Below are 21,429 nucleotides of genomic sequence, written 5' to 3' on the forward strand. Positions count from 1 at the left end.
TTACTATGAACTGCTACTATCCAGGTTTCCTGACAATCACGTACATAATATTATCCCATTAGCATTTTGAATGCTAGAACTATTATCAGTACTACATTATAAGGAAATTAGCATTTATTTCCTCATTGCTTCAGGTCCTTTGACAGGCACCCCTGAGCGTCTCAGAAAAATGGTATTCCTCAACTTTCCAAAACAAAATGTACACAGCCTTATTTACACAGAAATTTAAAATGACAGGATAAGGAACTAATCATATAAAACCCAGGTAGAAAATTAATTTTTTGAAAAATGACAAATCTACCATTTATTTACTATGATTTGGTACAAAGTACAAAGGTGTGGAGGTTGGGAGGTGGCCCCAGCTCCTACTGGGCTACAAATGGGTCGTATGTGACTCCATGAAGGTCACTTTTATTTGTTGTCATCTGAAAAATGAGGGAGCAGGACTAGATGATTCCTTAGTGTCCCTTCCATATCTATGAATCTGTATAGTATGACATTGTATTTATGGAGAAAACTATGAATTGAATGTGCATTTTTTAATGACTATGATGACGTGCATATGCAGCTATACAATTGCTTATGCATTCATACCTAACGGTGTTTCAACCAGAACAGCATTGAAGAGATCGGAAGGTGTCTCAGCAATGTTGACTGCTTCCATTTCTGTGAAACGGCCCAATGGGTGGCACTTCACCAGAATTTCTTTCACAGATTTTTTTTGCAATGCACCATTCATCAGCAGAATCACATTGTCTATCATGTAACTGCACCTGGTTTAGAAGAAGGCTCGATTGTTAGGAAATCAACTGCATGAGAATGAGAAGCATACCACCAGTAAAAAAATAAAAATATATAAAAAATAATAAATTAATAATAAAAATAAGAATACAGTTCAGGCATATATTTTTTCACTAAGGAAATATAGGAGTCTTTTCTTATTTTAAACTTTGGGGTTTGAGAGATGTGAATGGGGTAAAATATCTGACTCTCTGGAGATATCATAGTTTGAAAATCAATGTTGTAATAACTAACTAAAGCTCAATAAAACCCAGGCTGGTGGAAGTTGGCAGAAAATGACCCCTACATCGTAACTGGCAAATGTGGTATAAAAATGAGTGTGAAATTGTGTGGTTTTTCAGAGTGGAATATGGTCTTACAAAGTTGAAGAACACAAACCTGGAACATTTCACTCTATCTTAAAAACTGGTTATTTGAGGGGCGCCTGGGTGGCTCAGTTGGTTAAGTGTCCGACTTTGGCTCAGGTCATGATCTCACAGTTCGTGGGTTCAAGCCCCGCGTCGGGCTCTGTGCTGACAGCTAGCTCAGAGCCTGGAGCCTGTTTCAGATTCTGTGTCTCCCTCTCTCTCTGACCCTGCCCTGTTCATGCTGTCTTTCTCTCTCTCTCTCTCTCAGAAATAAATAAAACAAAAAAAATTTTTTTTAAAAACCTGAGTGTTTGAATCTGTAGTAAAGCCTATCACTGAGGGCACCTGGGTGGTTCGGTCGGTTAAGTGTCCAGCTCTTGATTTTGACTCAGGTCATGATCTCACAGGCAAAAGACTGAGCCCCACCTTGGGCTCCATGCTGGGTGAGGAGCTTGCTTAAGATCTTTTCTCTCTCTCTGTCTCTCTCTCTCTCTCTCAAAAAAAAAGTCAGTTTCCTGCCTGTTTAAAAAATAACCATCATTGATTCGTAATTTAAAATATTTTAAAATAAATATTTTAAAATAAATATTTAAATATTTTATTAAATTTATTACTTAATGTTTATTTAAAAATTAAAATATTCTGTATTCTTTTCCTCCTATGAGACCAGGTAGTGAACTTTCTAGCCATTTTCTCCCTAGATCCCCAAGAACCCATAGGTTCATATTTTATGTGATTACATTGCTCAATATAAGCTCTGGATGCATATGCTTTTCAATCATGTGCTTAGCACCCAAGATATTCCAAGCAATAAGGTTGAGAAGCAAAAGAAACACAGTGTCTCACTTCACAGAGAATATAGTTGGAGGGAGGAACTGAACAAAGAATCCATTACAGTAAATTGTAACGAAGCACCGATGGTAGGCAAATTATAGGGTGGTGTGTGGATTCAGAGCTGGGCACCAAACCAGTGTGGGATCGGACATCCTAGTAAGTGATATTCAGGCTGAGACTTGCAGAATGAGTAGGAGCTGACCAGGCAAAAGTGGCTGGGAATTGAGGAAAAGAGCGCTTCAAGGCAGAAGGAAGTGTATGCAAAAAGCCACAGAGAAGAGAATACAAGGAGTTCTCTGCCTGGAGCTGGGGCCTGGAGGTGGGGCGAGGCTGAACAAGCAAGGTTTTGACAGACAAAATGAGGAATTTGGGTGTGGAGGGTGATGGAAGATACTGAATGCCTTTAAGCAGAAAGAGGTGTTATGATTTATGTAGAATAATGATAAAAACAGGAGAAGGGTAAACATACAGTGAGATGCTTTACAAAAGTTACTTTATTTAATCATGATAACTACACTGTGATGATAACAGGTGTAGTGTTATTATCTCCATTTTACAGATGAGGAACCAGAGGGGTCAAGGAAGGTAAAAATCTCACTCATGATGACACAGCTAACAAATGAGAGACGTGAGGAACTCAAAAGCAGTCTGCTTCCGGAATCCTTCTCTTAGCCTTTATACTATGCTGTGTTTAGCAGTCAAGGATAGTCTAGGATGACACATAGGTTTCTAGGTTTACCAAACTGTGGAGTCATCTGTTGAGATGAGAGCACTGGAGGAAGAGTAGGTTGTTGTGGGAGCAGATGCTTCAGACAGAATGAGTTTAGATGCCCAGGAGATATCTAGGAGAAGATGCTAAGTGGCTTCAGAAGTCTGAGTCCTGAAGACATCTGGAAGCAGACATTTGAGGCAGGGGTTGTGGGGGTAGAGGGTTGTTTAACGATGGAAATGAGTCTTGGGGATGGTTGGGATCACATCCTAGAGTGCATATAGTGTTCTGCCCTGACAACCCTGGAGAACCTCAGCATTTGAGGACCTCGATGGAATTTCAGAAGGAATGATCAGGTAAGAGGAGTAAAACTAGAAAAGGGAATTCTTCAAGTCCTAGGAAGAAGTGGCTAGAGCATCAAAAGCCACAAGAAAGTTAAGGTAGACTTTGAAGTGTTTATAAGATGCAGCAACTAAGTGGTCATCTGACAACACAGTGAAAAAACTTCCAGTGGAGTATATTGGTGAAAGAGAAAGGGGAGAAGGAGGCAGAAACATGATCATGTGTGTTTAAACTGAGTGGGAAGTGGGGCACCTGGGTGGCTCAGTTGGTTAAGTGTCATGATCCATGAGCCACAACTTTGGCTCAGGTCATGATCTCATGGCTTGTGGGCTTGAGCTCTGTGTTGGGCTCTGTGCTGACAGCACAGAGCCTGAAGCCTGCTTTGGATTTTGTGTCTCTCCCTTTCTCTCTGCTCTTCCCCCACTCACGCTGTGTCTCTCTCTCTCAAGAATAAATAAACATCAAAAATTTTTTTTAAAAAGTGGGTGGGCAGTAAAGAAAAGAGCTTAAAAAGAAAAGAGTTCAAACAACCAGTTGACCTTAAAAGGGGAAGACAGCTCAATGGAAACCCAGAGGCCAAGGGGCTTTGGACTTCGGTTTTTGTTTTTTTTTAAGATGGGAGAGAAGAAAACATGATCCAATGCTGAGCGGAAGGAGGGAGCCGAGAGGGTGAGGTTTTGGATCAGGAGAGCAAAGGGTCAGCCAACTGAGGAGCTGAGGTCCTCCAGGTTTGACAGTGACAGGACTAACCACTGCCACAATTCAAGCTTGAAAAATAACTGGAAAAAATTAGCCAAGCCTCTTAGAAGTACCGTCACCACAGTGTGGCTGCAGTGGTCACCAGACTTCCTGTGCAAGAGTGCATTACCCGCTGGAAGAGAATCTCCTTCATTGTGGAGCTTCGACAGCTTACCCCAATAAAAATTCTATCTGAAGAAGTTTAGTAGCAGGCAATTATCCCTTTATAAAAGGCACATGACTCTAAAGTTTCTTTACCTCCCAAACAGCAGTACTAAATTTAGACATTATAGAATTTTAGACTCCTTTTTATCTCTTGAAAATGATATTAAAATGGAAGTGCTTATTTAACTGTCCTTTTATGGCTCAAAAACTATCACCTGAGAGAGGAATTGCTAGCACTTAATAACCCTTAGCAGGCTCCAGACATTTAATTGTTCCCCACAGCACCTCTGTAATGTAAAAGCATATGAGCTGCTAACATTCCCAACTTGCAGAGGACTCAGACCAATGTTGACGGGCAACCTATGTCAGTGCTGTAAGGATTTAGGCTACATGTAACACTCAAGCCTATTCCTGTGCAGTGTGTGCATGTGGGTATGTACATGTGTGCACGTGTGTGTATTGAGTTAAATCTCTTTTCTTTCAGGGGCACTTAGCTGGCTCAGTTGGTAGAGCATGAGACTCTAATAAGGGAGTCATGAGTTTGAGCCCCACATTGGGGGTAGAGTTTGCTGAACAAAAATTTAAAAATTTATTTATTTTTAACTAATAGGCTGAGCGCCTATATTGCAGAGAACAGGGCTATAGCAATTGGTTTTATTTCACCTCATTATTTAAATGGTCTTGTTTCTAAGATGGAGCAATCACACTAGTTCTCCCAGCATTATTCAGGAAATGAAGAGAGAACCCAGGACGTGGCCCATGGCAGCAGGCAGAAGGGAGAGGGCTTCTTTCCTGTCCCCTCCTTCCTCCCCATCACACATGTACACCTGGATATAACTCATTGGCCGTCTGGGGTGGCAGGGGGAATGACATGCCCAGAAACAGTTTACGTTCTCCAGACTCCAATCTTTGTAGACTCTCAGAGCCATGCATACAATGATATAGTGTTAGGAACAAAATCACTACTGATATTGCTTGAGTAATTTCTGAGCTTACAGACACTTAGATGTTCACCAAGTTCAATGTTCTCATGTTTTAGATAATTGTGCTCATAAATGGTGACAGAGCCAGGATGAGCTGGGCTAACTTTTCTCCTACTAGTGATCTACACAAAGATCCTCATTTTTGCCCCTCCTAAGTATTTTATCCTATAACTCTGATATTGGCACCTGTGAAAATCATGATGTCACTAAAAATTGTGATAGAGTGAACAGGTTAATTTCAAAATTTTAGGTTGTAAAAATTATAATTTTAAAAATACCAGCTGTCTTGGAGGCTTTTACTGTGTGTCAGACAGTACATGCCTGTTCTCACTCAAGCCTCACGAGTCAGTGCAGTAAGGACCATTATTACCACCACTTTATTTTTTTTTAATTTATTTCTAGGAGAGAGAGAGAGAGAGAGCAGGGGAGGGTCAGAGAGAGAGGGATTCACAGACTCTGAAACAGCCTCCAGGCTCTGAGCTGGCAGTCAGCACAGAGCCCGACGCGGGGCTCGAACCCACGAACCGCGAGATCATGACCTAAGCGAAAGTCGGACGCTTAACCGACTAAGCCACCCAGGTGCCCCACCACCACTTTACTTTAATATCTTGTCCAAGGTCACACTTATAGAAAGAGGCAGAGTTGATACCCCAAAGCCAAACTTCTGGCTCTCTTTTAGATTCAGAAAAAACAGATCAAGGCAAATGATATTTTCATATTTATTTTTGGTCTCAGTGCTATTTTGTCTCTCTTTTAAAAGTTTATCTTTTTTTTTTTTTTTAAAGTAATCTCTACACCCAATGTGGGGCTTGAACTCATGACCCCAAGATCAAGAATTGCATGCTTCTCTGACTGATCTAGCCAAGCACCCTTATTTTTCCTCTTTTTGCTCCCAAACTTATTAAGGGTTCTGAAGCTAATTAAAATACATTTCCTATATGCTAACTACCAAATTCTGGGTTATAAGTTGTTATAATAGTTGCTGGGTTGTTATAATAGTTGTTATAATAGTTGCTGAATGGTCAAATAATGTAGAGCCATAATTTGGTGATTTAGAGGAATTATTCTTCAGCTCTAGTCAAAACCTCTGCTCAGCCTCAGATCTACACTCTTACTTCCTTTTTGTGGCTATGACTGACTGGTTTTCTCATAGACACCACAGTCACATTATCTCAAAACCTGAATGCCGCTAATGCTTCTTTTTCTTCTGTAATCTCTGTCAGAAACATCACTACTCTCATTCTTAAAAATCTGTCAATGGCTTCATTTTGCTTTAGAATAAAGCACAAATTTCTCATCACTGTAAACAAGTCTTTTTATTACTTGGCTTCTGGTTACTTTTTCAACTATGAATGTGAATAGTATCGTCAAAAAGAAAGTGTGCATTTTAGAAAAGTGAATAGAACAGACCCCCGGCTGCCCCTCACTCCACCCCTAAAATTATTATTTTTTATTTTTTTTAATGTTTTATTTATTTCTAGGAGAGAGAGAGAGAAAGACAGCATGAGCAGGAGAGGGTCAGAGAGAGAGGGAGTCACAGACTCCGAAACAGGCTCCAGGCTCTGAGCTGGCAGTCAGCACAGAGCCCTACGTGGGGCTCGAACCCACGAACAGCGAGATCATGACCTAAGCGAAAGTTGGACGCCCAACCGACTAAGCCACCCAGGCGCCCCTCCACCCCCAAAATTCTTAAGGGGCAGTAAGGAGACTTTATGAGGAAGACTGAGGAAGGGCCAAAATGGGAAAAGGAGCACAAAGATCAAGTGTCATCATAGAATGCAGGGGACACAAACATCAACAACTGAATACCAGGGCAAGTTATGAGAGGGCTAAAAATATACCCCATTGGACCTATCAGCTAGAGGGGTTTGGGTGGCCCTGTGGAATAGGGAACAAGACTGAAGTTATTTGAGTAAACAAGTGAGAAAATAGGGGAGTCTAGACTATCCTTTTTAAGAAGCTTAGCATCAAGGTGTGGGAAAGGGTAGAATATCACTGTCTTCATATAGTCACTGTGTAAATCAAATTATATGTGACAACATTTTGTAAATTTTAAATTGTCACAGTAGAAGGAGCCAAGGCTTTGAAACAAAGAAGCCTAATTCTAAACTCCACTCTGTCACTTAAAAACCAGTTTAACAAGAGCTCCATTTTCTCAGTCTTAAAATGGAAATATTTATTCAACTTTGAATGGTTGGCATTTGGATTAGTAACACATATGAAAGCACTAGCAGAGTGCCTCAGATAAAGGAGGGCGAAGTCATACACTCTTAGAGGAAGATAATTTCCTATAAACCAGACTTTAAAGGAAGGGGAGCAGAAAATTATAAGCCACATAATCTTCGGTATAAAAAATTGCAATGTTTAAGCTCTTTTATGGTCTGAGATTTCTACATTTCTGTAGTTTCACATTGAGTTCTAGCCAATAGAAACTTTTGCAAATTTTCTCAGAGGTCATTAACCTCTTTACGGTGTGAAGACAAGAACTTTGAGGTAGTCATTTGGACAACTGGAACATCCACAAAACCATAAATTATGTTATTTGCTGGGATATTTGTTAAACATTAAATCTGACTTATACTATTACCTGTTACCATCCTGTTCTGCATCTTATAACCCTCGAATGATCCTTGTGTAGTCATTATTTCACAATGTTTCCTTTAAGATATCTGAACTTCAAACAGTTTAATGTTTATCTCTTTGGGACTGTAGTCATTAATCTGAAAACAATGCTGGTTAACTAGCTGTCATGAATGATAACTGCTTTATATATAAAAAAGCCTGAATCCCTTTGTTAGTTGGAGAATCTTCAAGGCTCAATCTGAACTTCTCCATTTGAGTGCAAGTGGATAGTAAATAACTTGGTGCACGTGGTGATTACAATAGCTTCATTATCTAAAAGCATTGTGACTTAGATTTGTCTTGATCTCAAGAGCCACATCCTGGGATCAGGACTTGATTGCTATAGATTCCTTTCTATCAAGAGGTTTGCGTAAGTATCTTTTATCTGCAACACATGCAGCATTCTTGATGACAATTCTGTTTTAGGTGACCAGAGCTGTGATATGTTTGCTAGGTCACAGTTGTACATACAATGAATACGGGGACACGGACATGAAATGCTAATCAAGAGTAATTGTTCATAGACAGGATTGGGCAATGTGTGAAAAACACTTGGTGTACTCTAAAGTATTTCATTTCTCAGTGGAGTCCCTCAGTGAAATGTGCTGATCTACCCATAAGAGGCCTGACAATATTTATTGTGACATGGACAATAAGGCCTTGTTGGAATATTTTCCAAAGTATTAATTTTCAAATGAAAGTTTTTCTTGATCACATTGGTAAACATCTCTGCATTCCAGATTCATTTAATCCAGTGCTAACTCCATAGGCTCACATAGGGCAGTTCTGCTCCTCAGTGTGACTTGCTAAAGAGAATGTTGAGATTTAGAATATCCCCATAAGCATCTGCTCCTTCTTGAAATTTGACTGCTTTGGGTAACATATCTTACTTCCCCTAAAGTTTCCCTTTTTCAAATAGAAGAAGTGAGAATTAAAATAATTTTAAAAAGCAATTAATTTTGCTGTCACACTCATTTTTCCTTCTAGCAAAATAAAATAGTAAAAAATTGCTCAGAAGTCAGCATTGCCTATAATAGCATATTTTAGAACAAGACTGCTGATCACTTTGCATTTCCCAAACCCTTGGTAGCTCTGGAATCCTTAGAAAACTCTTTTCTCTAGTACTTCCCTACAATCTTGGTCTAACCCATCTGGGAGGATTTAAAAATTCCTCAAACTTATTTGTCCTTTTGTACATCAGTGCCTGAGTTCCTATTATTCTCTACATATATAGAACGTTCCTTAAGCACCAATTGCAAGAAATCGGAATCCTTCCCATTCTTTAAGGTCATATTCAGATACCATATTTTTCACTAAGCTTTTAAAATATCTCCAGCTACAAGTGAATCCTTTTACTTCCTTCTCTAAATTTTTGAATTTATATTTATCCTGGGGTAAAATTAATTTTCAGTAATTATTGGCAATATCAGTGGTGAACATAAAGAATAGTTACTCATTCATTCGCAAATATTTATTGCATATCTGAAGAAATAAGACCTGGATTCCAAAACTAATTGTGCCACTATTCAGTTGTGTGCTTTTGGATAAGTCATTTTACCTATATATTTCAAATATAGTTATTTACAGATACTTCTTACCAATCTTTATTAATTATAGAAGTTTGTTCAGTACACTTTTTTGTGGCCTCCAAGAAGCCTGAACCATACTTGGACAGAATATGGACACAATGATGAGTTTTTTCAATCAGAGAATAAATTTTTCTTTATGTTCATTCAAGTCCATTAACTCTGACACTCACTGGGTAAATAGAAGTGAAGGAATTAACTGGCTACCTGGTATCTTACCCTGTGCTCCCTTTCCAGGGGTCATAGTTGCCTATTCCTTGCTTTTTCTATACTTTTCCATTGAGGAGATTTACAATATTAGGGAGATTATTCTATGTCACCCTTTCTTTAGCCATGCATGTAAATATTATGGTAATTTATAGGAAAACACCAGTGGAGTGATTCTTCTTGTCAGTTAGAGAGGTTAAACAAGCTATATCTATCATAGCCTGTTCATTTGGTCAAGCACAGTTAACAGGTGAATCTCATCTTTGTTATATTCAAAACACCCATCACAGTAGATGTTAGAGAATCTTATATCTTCTGATGAGAAAAGAAAAAAAAACCTGAGAGAATAGGAAAGGAACAAAATTTTCATATGCTGTTGGAGTATGAGAGAGCAATCTGCTAATATCTATCAAAATCAAAGATCTGCGTATCTATTGAAAAAGTAATTTCACTTCTAGGAATCCATGCTAAAGAAATTCTGGCATGGGAAAGCAAAGCCATGTACAATGATGTCTGTCGAGGCATTATTTGAGATAGTAAAGAAATGAAACAACGTAGATGGATGAAAGGGGAATGGTTAAATAAATAATGGTAGACCCAACACAATGAGATACACAATATGCTTTATAAAATAGATTTTATGTGATTATGCAGAAAATTCTCAGGGTACATGGGCGGCTCAGTTGGTTGAGCATCCAATTCTTGGTTTCGGCCCAGGTCATGATCCCAGGATTGTGGGATTGAGCCCAGTCTGGGCTTGGAGCTGAGCATGGAGCCTCCTTAAGATTCTGTATCTCTCCCTCTGCCCTTCTCCCCCACTCATTCTCTCTCTAAAATAAATTGAAAAATGAAAAAAAAAATTGAGAAAAAGAAAATTCTGACTAGATTATATACAAGACAAATTACAGGTAATACATATAATCTCACTGTTCTAAAGCAAACAATAAAAACAACTATGTATATTTATATTTGTTTGTTTACATATAAACATATGAATTCATATATAACTTTTTCACATAGAAGAAATTATGCATCAAAGTTATGAAGGTTGGGGTGCTTGCCTGGCTCAATCAGTAGAGCATATGACTCTTGATTTTAGGGCTGAAAGTTCGAGCCCTACATTGGATGTAGAGATTACTTAAAAGTAAAATCTAAAACAAATAATAAAATTTTTTTTAAAAAGTAAAAACAAAAATAAACCAAAAAACACTTATGAGGGTTACCTCTGGGCTTTGGGAGATACATTCAGAAATATAGTCTCTACTTAATCTTGGTTTCCTTATTTCTAATACCTCGATAACATTAGTGCAACCCATATGGTTGCCATGAGAATTAAACAAATTTAATACATGTAATTATAAAAGTTCTGGCTCATAGTGAGCACTAAATAAAATATAATAAAAAGTTATTTTGAAAAGCATAGGCACAGGCTTTTTTTTCAATTAAAAATATAAAACACGATAAAGTAAAATACAAAAAAGTCAGTGGATATCTGGATCAGTACCAGGATGGATTTCAGTTTTTCAAAGTTATGAAATAGCTTCAAATCTCTGCTACTCAACAAACGTTGGGAAAGGATCAAGACTTTGGAAAACAGGTTCCGGGGATCAGTCATGCCCCCTGGTGGTTGATTGCTACCCTACCCGGAATATGGTCGAAGAGTGAAGGAAAAAACATGGCTATTTTGGCCCTGATTTGTTTCTCACTCAGGGAGAAGTGTCGTAGGGATGGCATCTTAAGCTAATACCTTAACATCCTTAACCCTCAATGGCTACTATTGGCAGCCCAACATTAGTACTGGTTAAACAGTACTGTGTTTCTACACCTGCCTTTGCCTCTTCCCAGCCACATCCATGTACAAACACGCTCTAGTCCTTCAAGTCTTCACCTTCATTAAACAATCTGTTTTCAGTTTCACTGGTGAATATTATAACCTAATCAAAAAATGAGCTGTATTTTTTGAGTATGTGTATATGTTTATATTGAATATGTGTAATATTTTTTCATTCATCCAGTTTCATGGGCATGAGATCTATATAGTCATATAGGGCCCCATACAGAGAAGGGCCCCACACTTGTTTTAATTCTCTACTGTTGCTCTCTTGAAATTCCTAAGCATTTTTTTAACAAGGGCCCTGTATTTTCATTTGCAGTAGGCTTTGCAAAATACATAGCTGGTCTTGTTTTCAAATTATACTCACAATTCTATATTGTATATAATAATTATTATTCTAGATGAGGAAACCAAGACTGAATGAGTAAGTAACTTCTTTTCAAGGTTCCATAACTGCTATATTGTAGACTCAGGTTAGAGTCTACTGACTGGTTACAAGAATTTCTCACCTGCATCTGAGTCACCTGGAGGACTTATTAAAAGTGCAGATTCACAGACGACATTCCAGGACCTAATAAAACATAATTTTTACAAGCAGGGTGTTGGAGTCTGCACCTTAAGCAACTCTTGCACTGGTTTAGAGAACAAGATTATATTCAATTCTTCTCTAATTTTAGAACCTAATATAGTCCTTCACTCACAGCAGTCACTTAGTATGTGTTATGCTGACTAAGTGAATGTCATTCAGTTACAGACAGATCAAGTATTGCACCAGGGCTTTTCAATTCTCAAAGTGCTTGAGAGTTTAAGTGCTGGAGGCCTTATCAGCAGCTACAGCTGAGACATTTTTGCCCCATACTTGCTTGCCATTGGACATCCACATGGAATTCTGGATATAAAACCTTTAAGATGTTGCAGTTCTTAAGATTTCAGAAGGACTTTTCTGGCCAGAGATTCAGACTCACAAATGCATAGTGCTGTCAAGTGGTCAATCTCACAATATTATTGAGAAGTTGATTACTGAAATCAAAATTTAACAAATTAAATACTATGTGGACTTGGATGTAAGGAAGACACAAAACTCAGCACTTCTAAAATGTTTATGACCAGATGGAAGGCTATATAGTTTTTAAAAATGCTAAGAAAATGTTTTGACATAGGAAAAATGCTGTTACTATATATAGAAAAATTAAGATTCAAAATTATATTTACAGAATAATTTTAGTTCTCTTAAAATGTATAGAAAAAAATGCCAAATGATTAGATTAAGGGTGTTTTATTTATATAATTTTCTCTAATTTACACTGGGCTTCTATTCTTTTTGACTAGAAATAAAACCAAAATCCTTTATCTTACTTGCAAAATCTTTTTTCTTAACTTAGAATTTCCAGGAATTTCTCTTATCATAAATCAAGATGCTAATTCTATTATGTCTACCTTCCAAATGTATTGAACCACTGTTCCCTCCTCACTATCCATATCTGTTTCTCTGTGTCAAGTCCCATCCTTCAGTGCATCGTTCTCAATACCAACAGAAGCATCTTCCTAAAATATACATCAGATCAGTCCCCTCACTTTTCAGGGCAGTTTAAGAGTTGAAAAGTAAAAACAAACAAAAAAGAGAAAATAGCATCTTTGGAATGCTATCAAGAGTGACCTGATTTCACACCTTATTCCTCAGTTATTCTCTACTTACCCCTTACAAGGCCTTTTAAGTATGCCCCAGGAAATAGGTATAATATTATTGAACAAACCCTGTGCACACAGTAAGAACAGGTACTTTACCACTGGTTAGAGGAGGAACTAAAACCACATCAGATTGCCTTAAGCAGAGAAGCTGTACGTGTTCAACTGCTCTTCCACATGACTTCCCAGCAGAATACGCACCACCTTACAAGGTGGTGACCATTTGGTGAAGGGCACAGTCAGCAGCATGTAGGAAGCAAGTCAATAGTGGAATCTTTTCTGAAAAGCCTTCCTTTATTGCCTTTTACTCATAGAGACTTACGGTCAAAGCCCTTAATCTGGCCAGGCTCTCTACTCTCTTTTCCCAGCCCTTATCTAGACCGCAGCCACATCTGATGACTTATTATCTCCACGTACAAAATCTTCTCATGTCTCACTAATGAACAAGTTATACCCTCCACTTAATGCCCGTTTTAAAGTTTTGGTTCAAATTCTATTTTTACTGCAAAATCTTTTAAAATCAAAATGAGCTATTCCATCCTCTAGCCCTCCTCCAGTTGAATGTTTAAGCCTCTATTATAGCTGTTGCTTAATTCTGTCTTATTTTTTCACCATTTGTGAACACATCAGCTTGCTCCATTAGAATGTAAGTGACTCAGAATTATGTTACTAATTTTGTGACTAACAAGTGATGGGGCAACCAATTCATCTGGTTGGCTGAGGACTTTCCTGGTTTTAGCAGTAAAAGACCCACATCCTGAGAAACCTGTCAGGGCAAACCAAGGTGTACAGTCTCCTAATTATAGCACAGTGCAAAGCCTGTAGAAGATTTACAATACAACCTCAGAATAGTCAAGAACTTTGATTAGTCTTTATGAAGAAACCTTTAAAGATTTCTTCAGTGTGTGGTCCTTAACTTATAGTTCTTGGCTTATATTAGTCCAAGTACTTAAGACTATATTTCCTTGGTCATCTTATATTCAGAAAATTTATATCCCCTGAGGTGGAATATTTTGAATACTGAAAGATTATTTTTAAGAGATGGCTAATCTCAAAAGGGATGAGAAGTTGAAATGCTGCCAGAAAGCGTTGAGTAGGAGGGAAGAAAAATAAAACAATCCAGTCCTATATTAAAGTCTCTTCATCAAAATGCTATGGATTCATTCTTTTGTTTCACACAACTGTGTATAATTATAGTATACAAAACCCCCAGATCTTCCTGCTATTAAGCATTTAAAAATATCCATTCCAGAATTTCAAAATAAGTTTCACATATACAGTAATTATATCACACAAATGTTCAAAGCTAAGACTGTATTCATTTAACAACTTAAATTTTAGACCATCTCTATTAGGGTTGACTTAACATTTCCATAAGGATGCCCTAGGCATTTCCTGACAGAATAAGGGAGTAACCTTATCTGATGGAAATTCATGGGTGATACTTAAACACCTGACTTTACAAAACGTTCTAGAAGAGAGATAAGAAAAGTAGTTTTAGAACTCTTTTTTTCCTTAGGACTCTTTTTCATAGGTATACCTCTTGTTATGGTAATATTCCTCTAGGTTCTGCACAGAGCAACCGGATGCTGCCTTGCTTGGCAATTCACATGATGCGATGGGCAGAATCATGGAATGAGACTGAGAAGACACGAGACAGATCAGAAGATCATAACATGACAGGGAGTTTTAGAGACTGTGGCTAATTAAAGAATGCAAACCTCGACTAAATATATTTTTAAAAATTATTTTGAACACTTACCTGGTCATACAAAAATGTATCTGCAGGTGTGACATATGGTTTTTACCCCTAACATATTGGCCAGCAAATAACCAACATACAAGTGCTATATAAAATGTAAAATCCTGAGTTGTCTAGAAGCATTTTGTAGCTCTGTATAACATGCTGCCAAATATGGGATTATGTATTGATTCAACAAATAGTCAATGCCTGTTACATACTAGGAAGTATAGGTAGAGATACTAAAAGACCTAATTGAATGAATTTATAGCCAAGGGGCTCAGTCCATTAAGCATCTGACTCTTGATTTCGGCTCAGGTCATGGTCTCTCGATTCATAGGTTCTTGCCCTGCTTTAGGCTCTGTGTTGGCAACGCTGACAGCCTACTTGAGAATCTCTCTCCTTCTCTCTCTGCCCTTCCCCCACTCACTCTCACTCTCAAAATAAATAAATAAAAATTTAAGAAAAAGAACTTACAGCCGAGAGAGTAGATAAATTAAAACATGTCCATTACTAACACCACTAATACTGATACTACTCAAACTACCTTGCCACTTTCAATTTGCATTAATATTCTATGCAGGGCTGTGACCACCTGTATTCTTATATACAGTTTTTAAACGTTGTTAATGACTAGAAATGTTTGGAATTTTAAATAATTTTGATTTTAACTAGATCAACATGGTTGTTGTGAAATAAGGATGCTTGCTTAATTTATGTTAAGGCCTCTTCCAGGTTTAAGATTCTATACTTAGGAAGCACTAAATCATGGAGTCATCACATAAGAGGAAACATTGGCCAAGTGACTCGGAGTCACTCTTAGAGCTAGAGCACTTTTTAATACATTTTGAGCAAGTTTCTGTCATGTGAGACCTGTCTCTCAACCTGGCAGCTTTCTGACTCCATTAAAATTGGACTGTCCTCTGTCATTATCACGGGTCAGATTTTCTCCATTTATCTAAAATCTGAGCACAATATGTTTACAAAGCCTACTGCCAATGTTTATTTTAAAGCATAACTCTTCCACTTGATCTGTGACCTAGGCAAGCTATTGCACTTAAATTTTAGTTTCCTCATCCTTAAAATGGTGATGATAAGAACTAAGATTTGTCAGCTTTAAAGGAGACAATTTTTGTAAAGCACTAGCAGTGGCATATGGTAATACTCCATAAATATTGTCTATTATTTTGATTGCCATTCTACTCCCACACAGGTAGGGCCATCTTGTTTTTGTACTGAGGAATCTTTGATGGTGTCTCCATAACTACCCTTGTCAGACATTTTTGCAGGAGGCGTCACTGCTTGGAAAGCTTCTCTATCAGGCAGCCACTGAAGATTAGATATGAACCTGGACCTGACTCAGTCTAAGCCCGTGCACTTTGTACTTCACCCCAACCATTACAAGGAGGTAAGAACCCTATGAACAAACCTGGCCTCTTCTTTTGTCTCTTTTACATTTTGGGTTTCTGTTTCATATTTTTATTAATTTAAAAAATGTTTTATTTATTTATTTTTTAAGTAGGCTCCACACCCAACGTGGGACTCAAACTGATGACCCCACAATCAAGAGTCACATACTCTACCGACTGAGCCAGCCATGTGCTGCTTCAGCTTTTTAATTTTTAAGGAAGGATCTTGCAGATACCAACACATGAAAAATACTCTCCTCTGTGATAAATCCCAATTTCCTTAGCCTGCCATTGAAGACTGCATACTCTGGCTGGAACTTACTTTTCTAACCTCACTTCCCCAATCTCCCCTCCCCTTTTGGCACAACCCATTCCTGCCCAAACTGACCTGTTATTTATCATAAAAGCAGTTTTTTCCCATCTATGTGCTTCAACCCAAGATGTCAGCCTTCTCCCTCATCTCCAAATTCTACCCCATTTCTAGGTTCAGCAGCAATGTCAGACCTGCTGGGACGTCTTCCCAGAATCCTCCCCAAAGAAAGTGCTTGGGCTTTGGACTGAGTCAGATCCAAGTTCACACCTAATAGTCATCTCTGACTAGCGGTGTGTTTGTGAATCTTAAAAAAATAATCAGCATCTGGGGTCTTGCCTATAAATAAAATCCTTTAAAAATTTTTTTGAAATGTTTTATTTATTTCTGAGAGAGAGACAGTGTGAGCAAGGGAGGGTCAGAGAGAGAGGGAGATACAGAATCTGAAGCAGGCTCCAGGCTCTGAGCTAGCTGTCAGCACAGAACCTAACTAGGGGCTTGAACTCTGGAACCATAAGATCATGACCTGAGCCGAAGTCGGACGCTTAACCGACTGAGCCACCCAGGTGCCCCAATAAAATCTTAACCCACGCCAGTGACAGGAGGTCTGATTGCACAAACAAGGTGCATGGGCACTAAAACCACAAGTCTCAGGTACATCAGCGATTACTTCCTACCTCAAACCATGGTCATTTCTTCTACTGGCTTATTTATAGACATGATATAGGAACAACTGGGCAGTTATTGGGTTAAAACAATTTGAGCTGGATCCTTCTTCTCATTCCCTACACTAAAATAAATTTTAGATGAACCAAGGTTTTATTTATTTATTTTTAATTTTTAAATGTTTATTTACTTTTGAGAGAGAAGCAGAGACAGAGTGCAAGTAGGGGAGGAGCAGAGAGAGAAAGAGACACAGAATCTGATGCAGGTTCCAGGCTCTGAGTTGTCTGTATAGAGCCCGATGTGGGGCTGGAACCCACAAACCATGAGATCATGACCTGAGCCAAAGTCAGATGATTAACCAACTGAATCACCCAGGCACTCTTGAACCAAGATTTTGATGTAAAAAATGAAACATCCAAAATGAAAAAAAAAAAAAATCAACAAAAATGAATGAATGAAATGAAAGACAGGTAAATTTACCTATGAATTTGGAGTGGAGAAGGACTTCCTAGGTAGGATACAACAATCAGAAGTCAAATGAAAGCACTAATGATTATAGCTAATTAAAAATTTTCAATGTTTCTACAGGGGAAAAAGCTATAATAATTAACATTATTTCACCTGAGAAAATAATTTTGCAACATATATTATGAAATGCTAACTTTCTTAATTTATAAAAAGCCCTTACATATCAATAAAAACTGCTGAATATTCCAATAAAAAAACAGACAAAGGATTTGGTCAGGCAGAAAACATATATGACTAATAAATACAAAATGATGTTCAATTTTGCTAATGAACACAAATTAAAGCAAAAACAGAAAATATAATTTATAATCTATTAGATGGGCAAAAACTAAAAAGATAATATTCAATATTGGTAATGGTGTAAGTCCACAGATCTTCTCATGCATTGTTTTGGGAGTGCAAATTGGTGCTACTTTTGTCAAGCACAACTTAGCAAAATTTACCAAAATAAAAAAAAAGAACATCTATTTGATTCACCACTTCCACTGCTAAAAATTCAGTTTAAAAATAAATTCAAGACCAACACAGTAATAAGCTAACTGCAAAACTTTTTACAATGGAAAAAAAAATTTAGTTATCTGTTAATAGATGCCTGGTAAATTGAGTCATGATACATACCAAACATGGAATCTAGGCAGTTATTTAAAGAGAATGGTGTTGACAAGGATATTTCTGAGAAATATTAGGTGAGAAACAAAGTGCAGAAGGAATGTGATTCCATTTACATAAATTTGAAATCTGGAAGTGGGGTGGGTTGAGTGTGTACCAATAAACATACTCAGATGTAAATATTTTTCTAGAAAACACGTAAGAAATGGAGGACTGTTTATTTTGGGGGAAAACAACTGAGTAGGGAAGAAAGGGAGATGTGGAATAAAGGAACATTTTTATGTTATACCTTTGTAAACCAGTCTAGGGCCCAGTCTAGTAGTCACAATTTTGTATATTACATTGAAATTGTGTATACATGATAAACAGCTCAACCATTGTGGATGTTTGTTCCCAGCTTGTCAGTTAGAAAAACTGGAGAGGCCCAAAGTTTGGAGCACTGGCTGTAATTTATTAACTGGTTAATAAAAGTACACTTTATTATTGTGTGTAAATTCAGACATTTTTTAGAATGAAAGGCCTTCAAGGTGAAAGATTGGAACTACCAGTGATGGGAAGTGATCAAAAATAAGACATATATAACTATGATGGGAACTACTTTTGCCATTGCAAGGGAAATCAGAAGAGGGTAGATGTGGCCTTAACAACAATTTGTGATATTTCAGCTCCACCCTGACAAGTGATCCAAAAATGTCAGTTAGTATTTACCTTCAGTGTCAGCAGCCACAAGCCTTCAACATCAGCACCACTTATCACTTTTCAAAATGAAAACTGAAAACAGTTTTGTTTTGCTGTTTTTACTAAGCTTTACATCCTATGTGGGGCTTGAACTCATGACCCTGAGATCAAGAGTCGCATCCTCTACCAGTTGAGCCAGGCAGTTGCCTCTGAAAATACTGCTTTATGTGGAGGCCACCACCATCTACATGATCATGTTTATAAATAAATCTATTTTCTAACAGTGCATATGTGGCTCTGTGAGCTTATCAGTTGTTAAAATGATTCAAACTTACAAATCAGAAAAAGGTTTTAGGCCTCATGCCAGCCTAGTACCCCACCTATAACTGTTAGGGGTCATTTGCACAATCACATTGGGGATTAAAAGGGCTTCCTGCTACTACTTACGTCATGTATGTAAAAAATGTGCTCAGGGGTTCCAGGGAATGATTCCGGAAATATTCAAATTCTCTGCATAGCTTTTTCCTCATCTCTGTGTCAATTTTGGAAACAGTAAGAGGATTTGTTTGATTAGCCAAGAAGTTGCCATAATCAGTGGTCTGGAGATGAATTTTCACATCTGAAATAAAATGAAACCTCAAATCAAATTAAAATTTGAACATGCATATATAGCTTTTACAACATTAATTGAATTTATTGTAATGTTATGATAAATGCATATTAAATTATTATTATCTTATTAGATCTTAACGTAAGGTATTTATATGATATAGCCTTGAGTGTTCCTCTCTAAAGCAATAAAAAAATGCAATGTTAATACAGATATTCTGGTATAACAGAAGAATTTCAATTATCTAAAATATCTAGAATTATTTAACAAGACTGAAAAGAACATAACAACCACCTACTCCTGAGTTTACCTGAGCCAGTTGTAGATATTTGGAAATAGCTGCTCAGAAAACTGGAGAGAAGGATACTAAGGTTCCATCCCAGCTTGATGGAAAGAGAACTTTATTAGTGATGTTTACCATGGCTATGGGAGGTGGAATGGGTGGTCATCAATAATATCTGTATTATCTATACTATCTGTATTATAATATTTATTATAGATGAAGGAACTGAGTCTCAGTGGGTTAATAGTCTCAGGGCTAAATGGTGGAGTCATATAAAAGTAAGGCTTGATTTAGGAGATAGATCTACTTATCTTAAAATCTAACATCATTTCCAGAAGACCATGCTAGACATCCTGTAAATGGCAATGTTTTTGAATGCCAGGTAATTGCCGAGGCATTAAGTGGGAGAGGAGAGGTAAGCAATGAAGCCAGAGGAGTAAGCAGTGGTTGTCCCAAGAAAGGCTTGATATGACATCCTTTACTCTGAGAGCTGATGAGTGGATTTGCAATTAGGCACTCAAGTGTTTCTTCCGTATCTGAGACTCAGTGGACAGGCAGACTTCCGTAGTATCTGGAGTATATTATTCATTGGAAATATTCTTTATCTGATGACAGAATTTATTTGCTCAATTACCTATTTAATTAACTGAATTTTTAAAAAATTATACCCCCTTCTCCCCCCCCCCCTTTTTTTTTTGCCACGTCTTATTTGGCTGTTATTCTGGCAGTTCAGATTTTTATACAATTTGACAGTTTGGATTCTCAGCACTGAGGAATATTTGCCAACAGAAGAAACACAAATGTTATTCCTTTCAAAACCATGATATTTTGGTCATGTGGCATATGTTTCTTCTAAGCAAAATAACTTCCAAACCTTTCAGCTGCCAGTGAGATCCTGAAATTCAACATCTCAAGTGTTTCAGACCCCACCGGAATCTTGTAATACTGTGGTCAGTGGAGAGACAAATGAAGTAGAAGGAACCTTTGCTTCCCAGCATGAAAATAATCCAAGGGACACTTGCATTCAGATTCTAAGAAAATCTCAGGATCTGAAATGTTTGCTCTGAGATGATGATAGACTGCCAATAATGTCAACAATGCATGTAGTTTTATAGTTTTCAAAATGGGTTCAACGTAATTTTTTCTCTGCATGTCCCCAAGGGCTTATTTAAATAGGTTTGTGATAAAAAGGATTTTGTGGTCAGATAAATTTGGAATAAACAGGCTTCTTAGCTGTAGGAACTGAAAGCCTTTAACACATTAATTTGAATGATTTTTGAAAAGAGTATGGTGTGGAACCTCCCAAACCGCTAGAAAACAATGGAACCACCCACAAAGCAGACGTTGGAAAATTACACTGCTTTTTTATCCAGAGAAGTACTGTGGCGAGTGACGTTTCTCTTTTTATTCAAATGAGGCAATAGAGTGTTTTCCAAACTGGGATCACTACCAACTAAATCAATTTAATAAGTCGCAAACAGCAAAGAATAAAAGGATTAGATTAGGCTACTGTAACAAATATCAGAGTATATAACACCGAGTAGCATATACAGATGTGTGCATTCAAGTTGTAATGTAAAAATGGGTCTTCTGTGGGTTGCAGTCACTGGGTTCAGGGAATTATCTGAGGTCACCTGGCTACTGAGACAGGATAATGATCTGGGACACCATGATTATCTTCTATTAACTTGTGAGCAGATCATTATTAGAGAATGATAATTTTTTTTTTTTCTGTGCAGCT

General features: G+C 37.5%; 1 protein-coding gene across 1 annotated transcript in view; it reads right to left on the reverse strand.

Annotated features, from left to right (window-relative positions):
* The window catches only part of ATP6V0D2 (ATPase H+ transporting V0 subunit d2), a 44,754-nt gene that overhangs the window by 13,482 nt on the left and 9,843 nt on the right, over positions 1–21,429 (reverse strand). The window contains exons 2-3 of the mRNA XM_039253472.1: positions 19,243–19,414; positions 595–773 (exon numbers count right to left, since the gene is read on the reverse strand). Coding sequence (XP_039109403.1) covers positions 595–773; positions 19,243–19,414 — 351 coding nt within the window. The remainder of the gene's footprint in view (positions 1–594; positions 774–19,242; positions 19,415–21,429) is intronic.

This window comes from Hyaena hyaena, unplaced genomic scaffold (assembly GCF_003009895.1).
Source record: "Hyaena hyaena isolate Hyena2069 unplaced genomic scaffold, ASM300989v1 scaffold_454, whole genome shotgun sequence".
Lineage (NCBI taxonomy): Eukaryota > Metazoa > Chordata > Mammalia > Carnivora > Hyaenidae > Hyaena > Hyaena hyaena.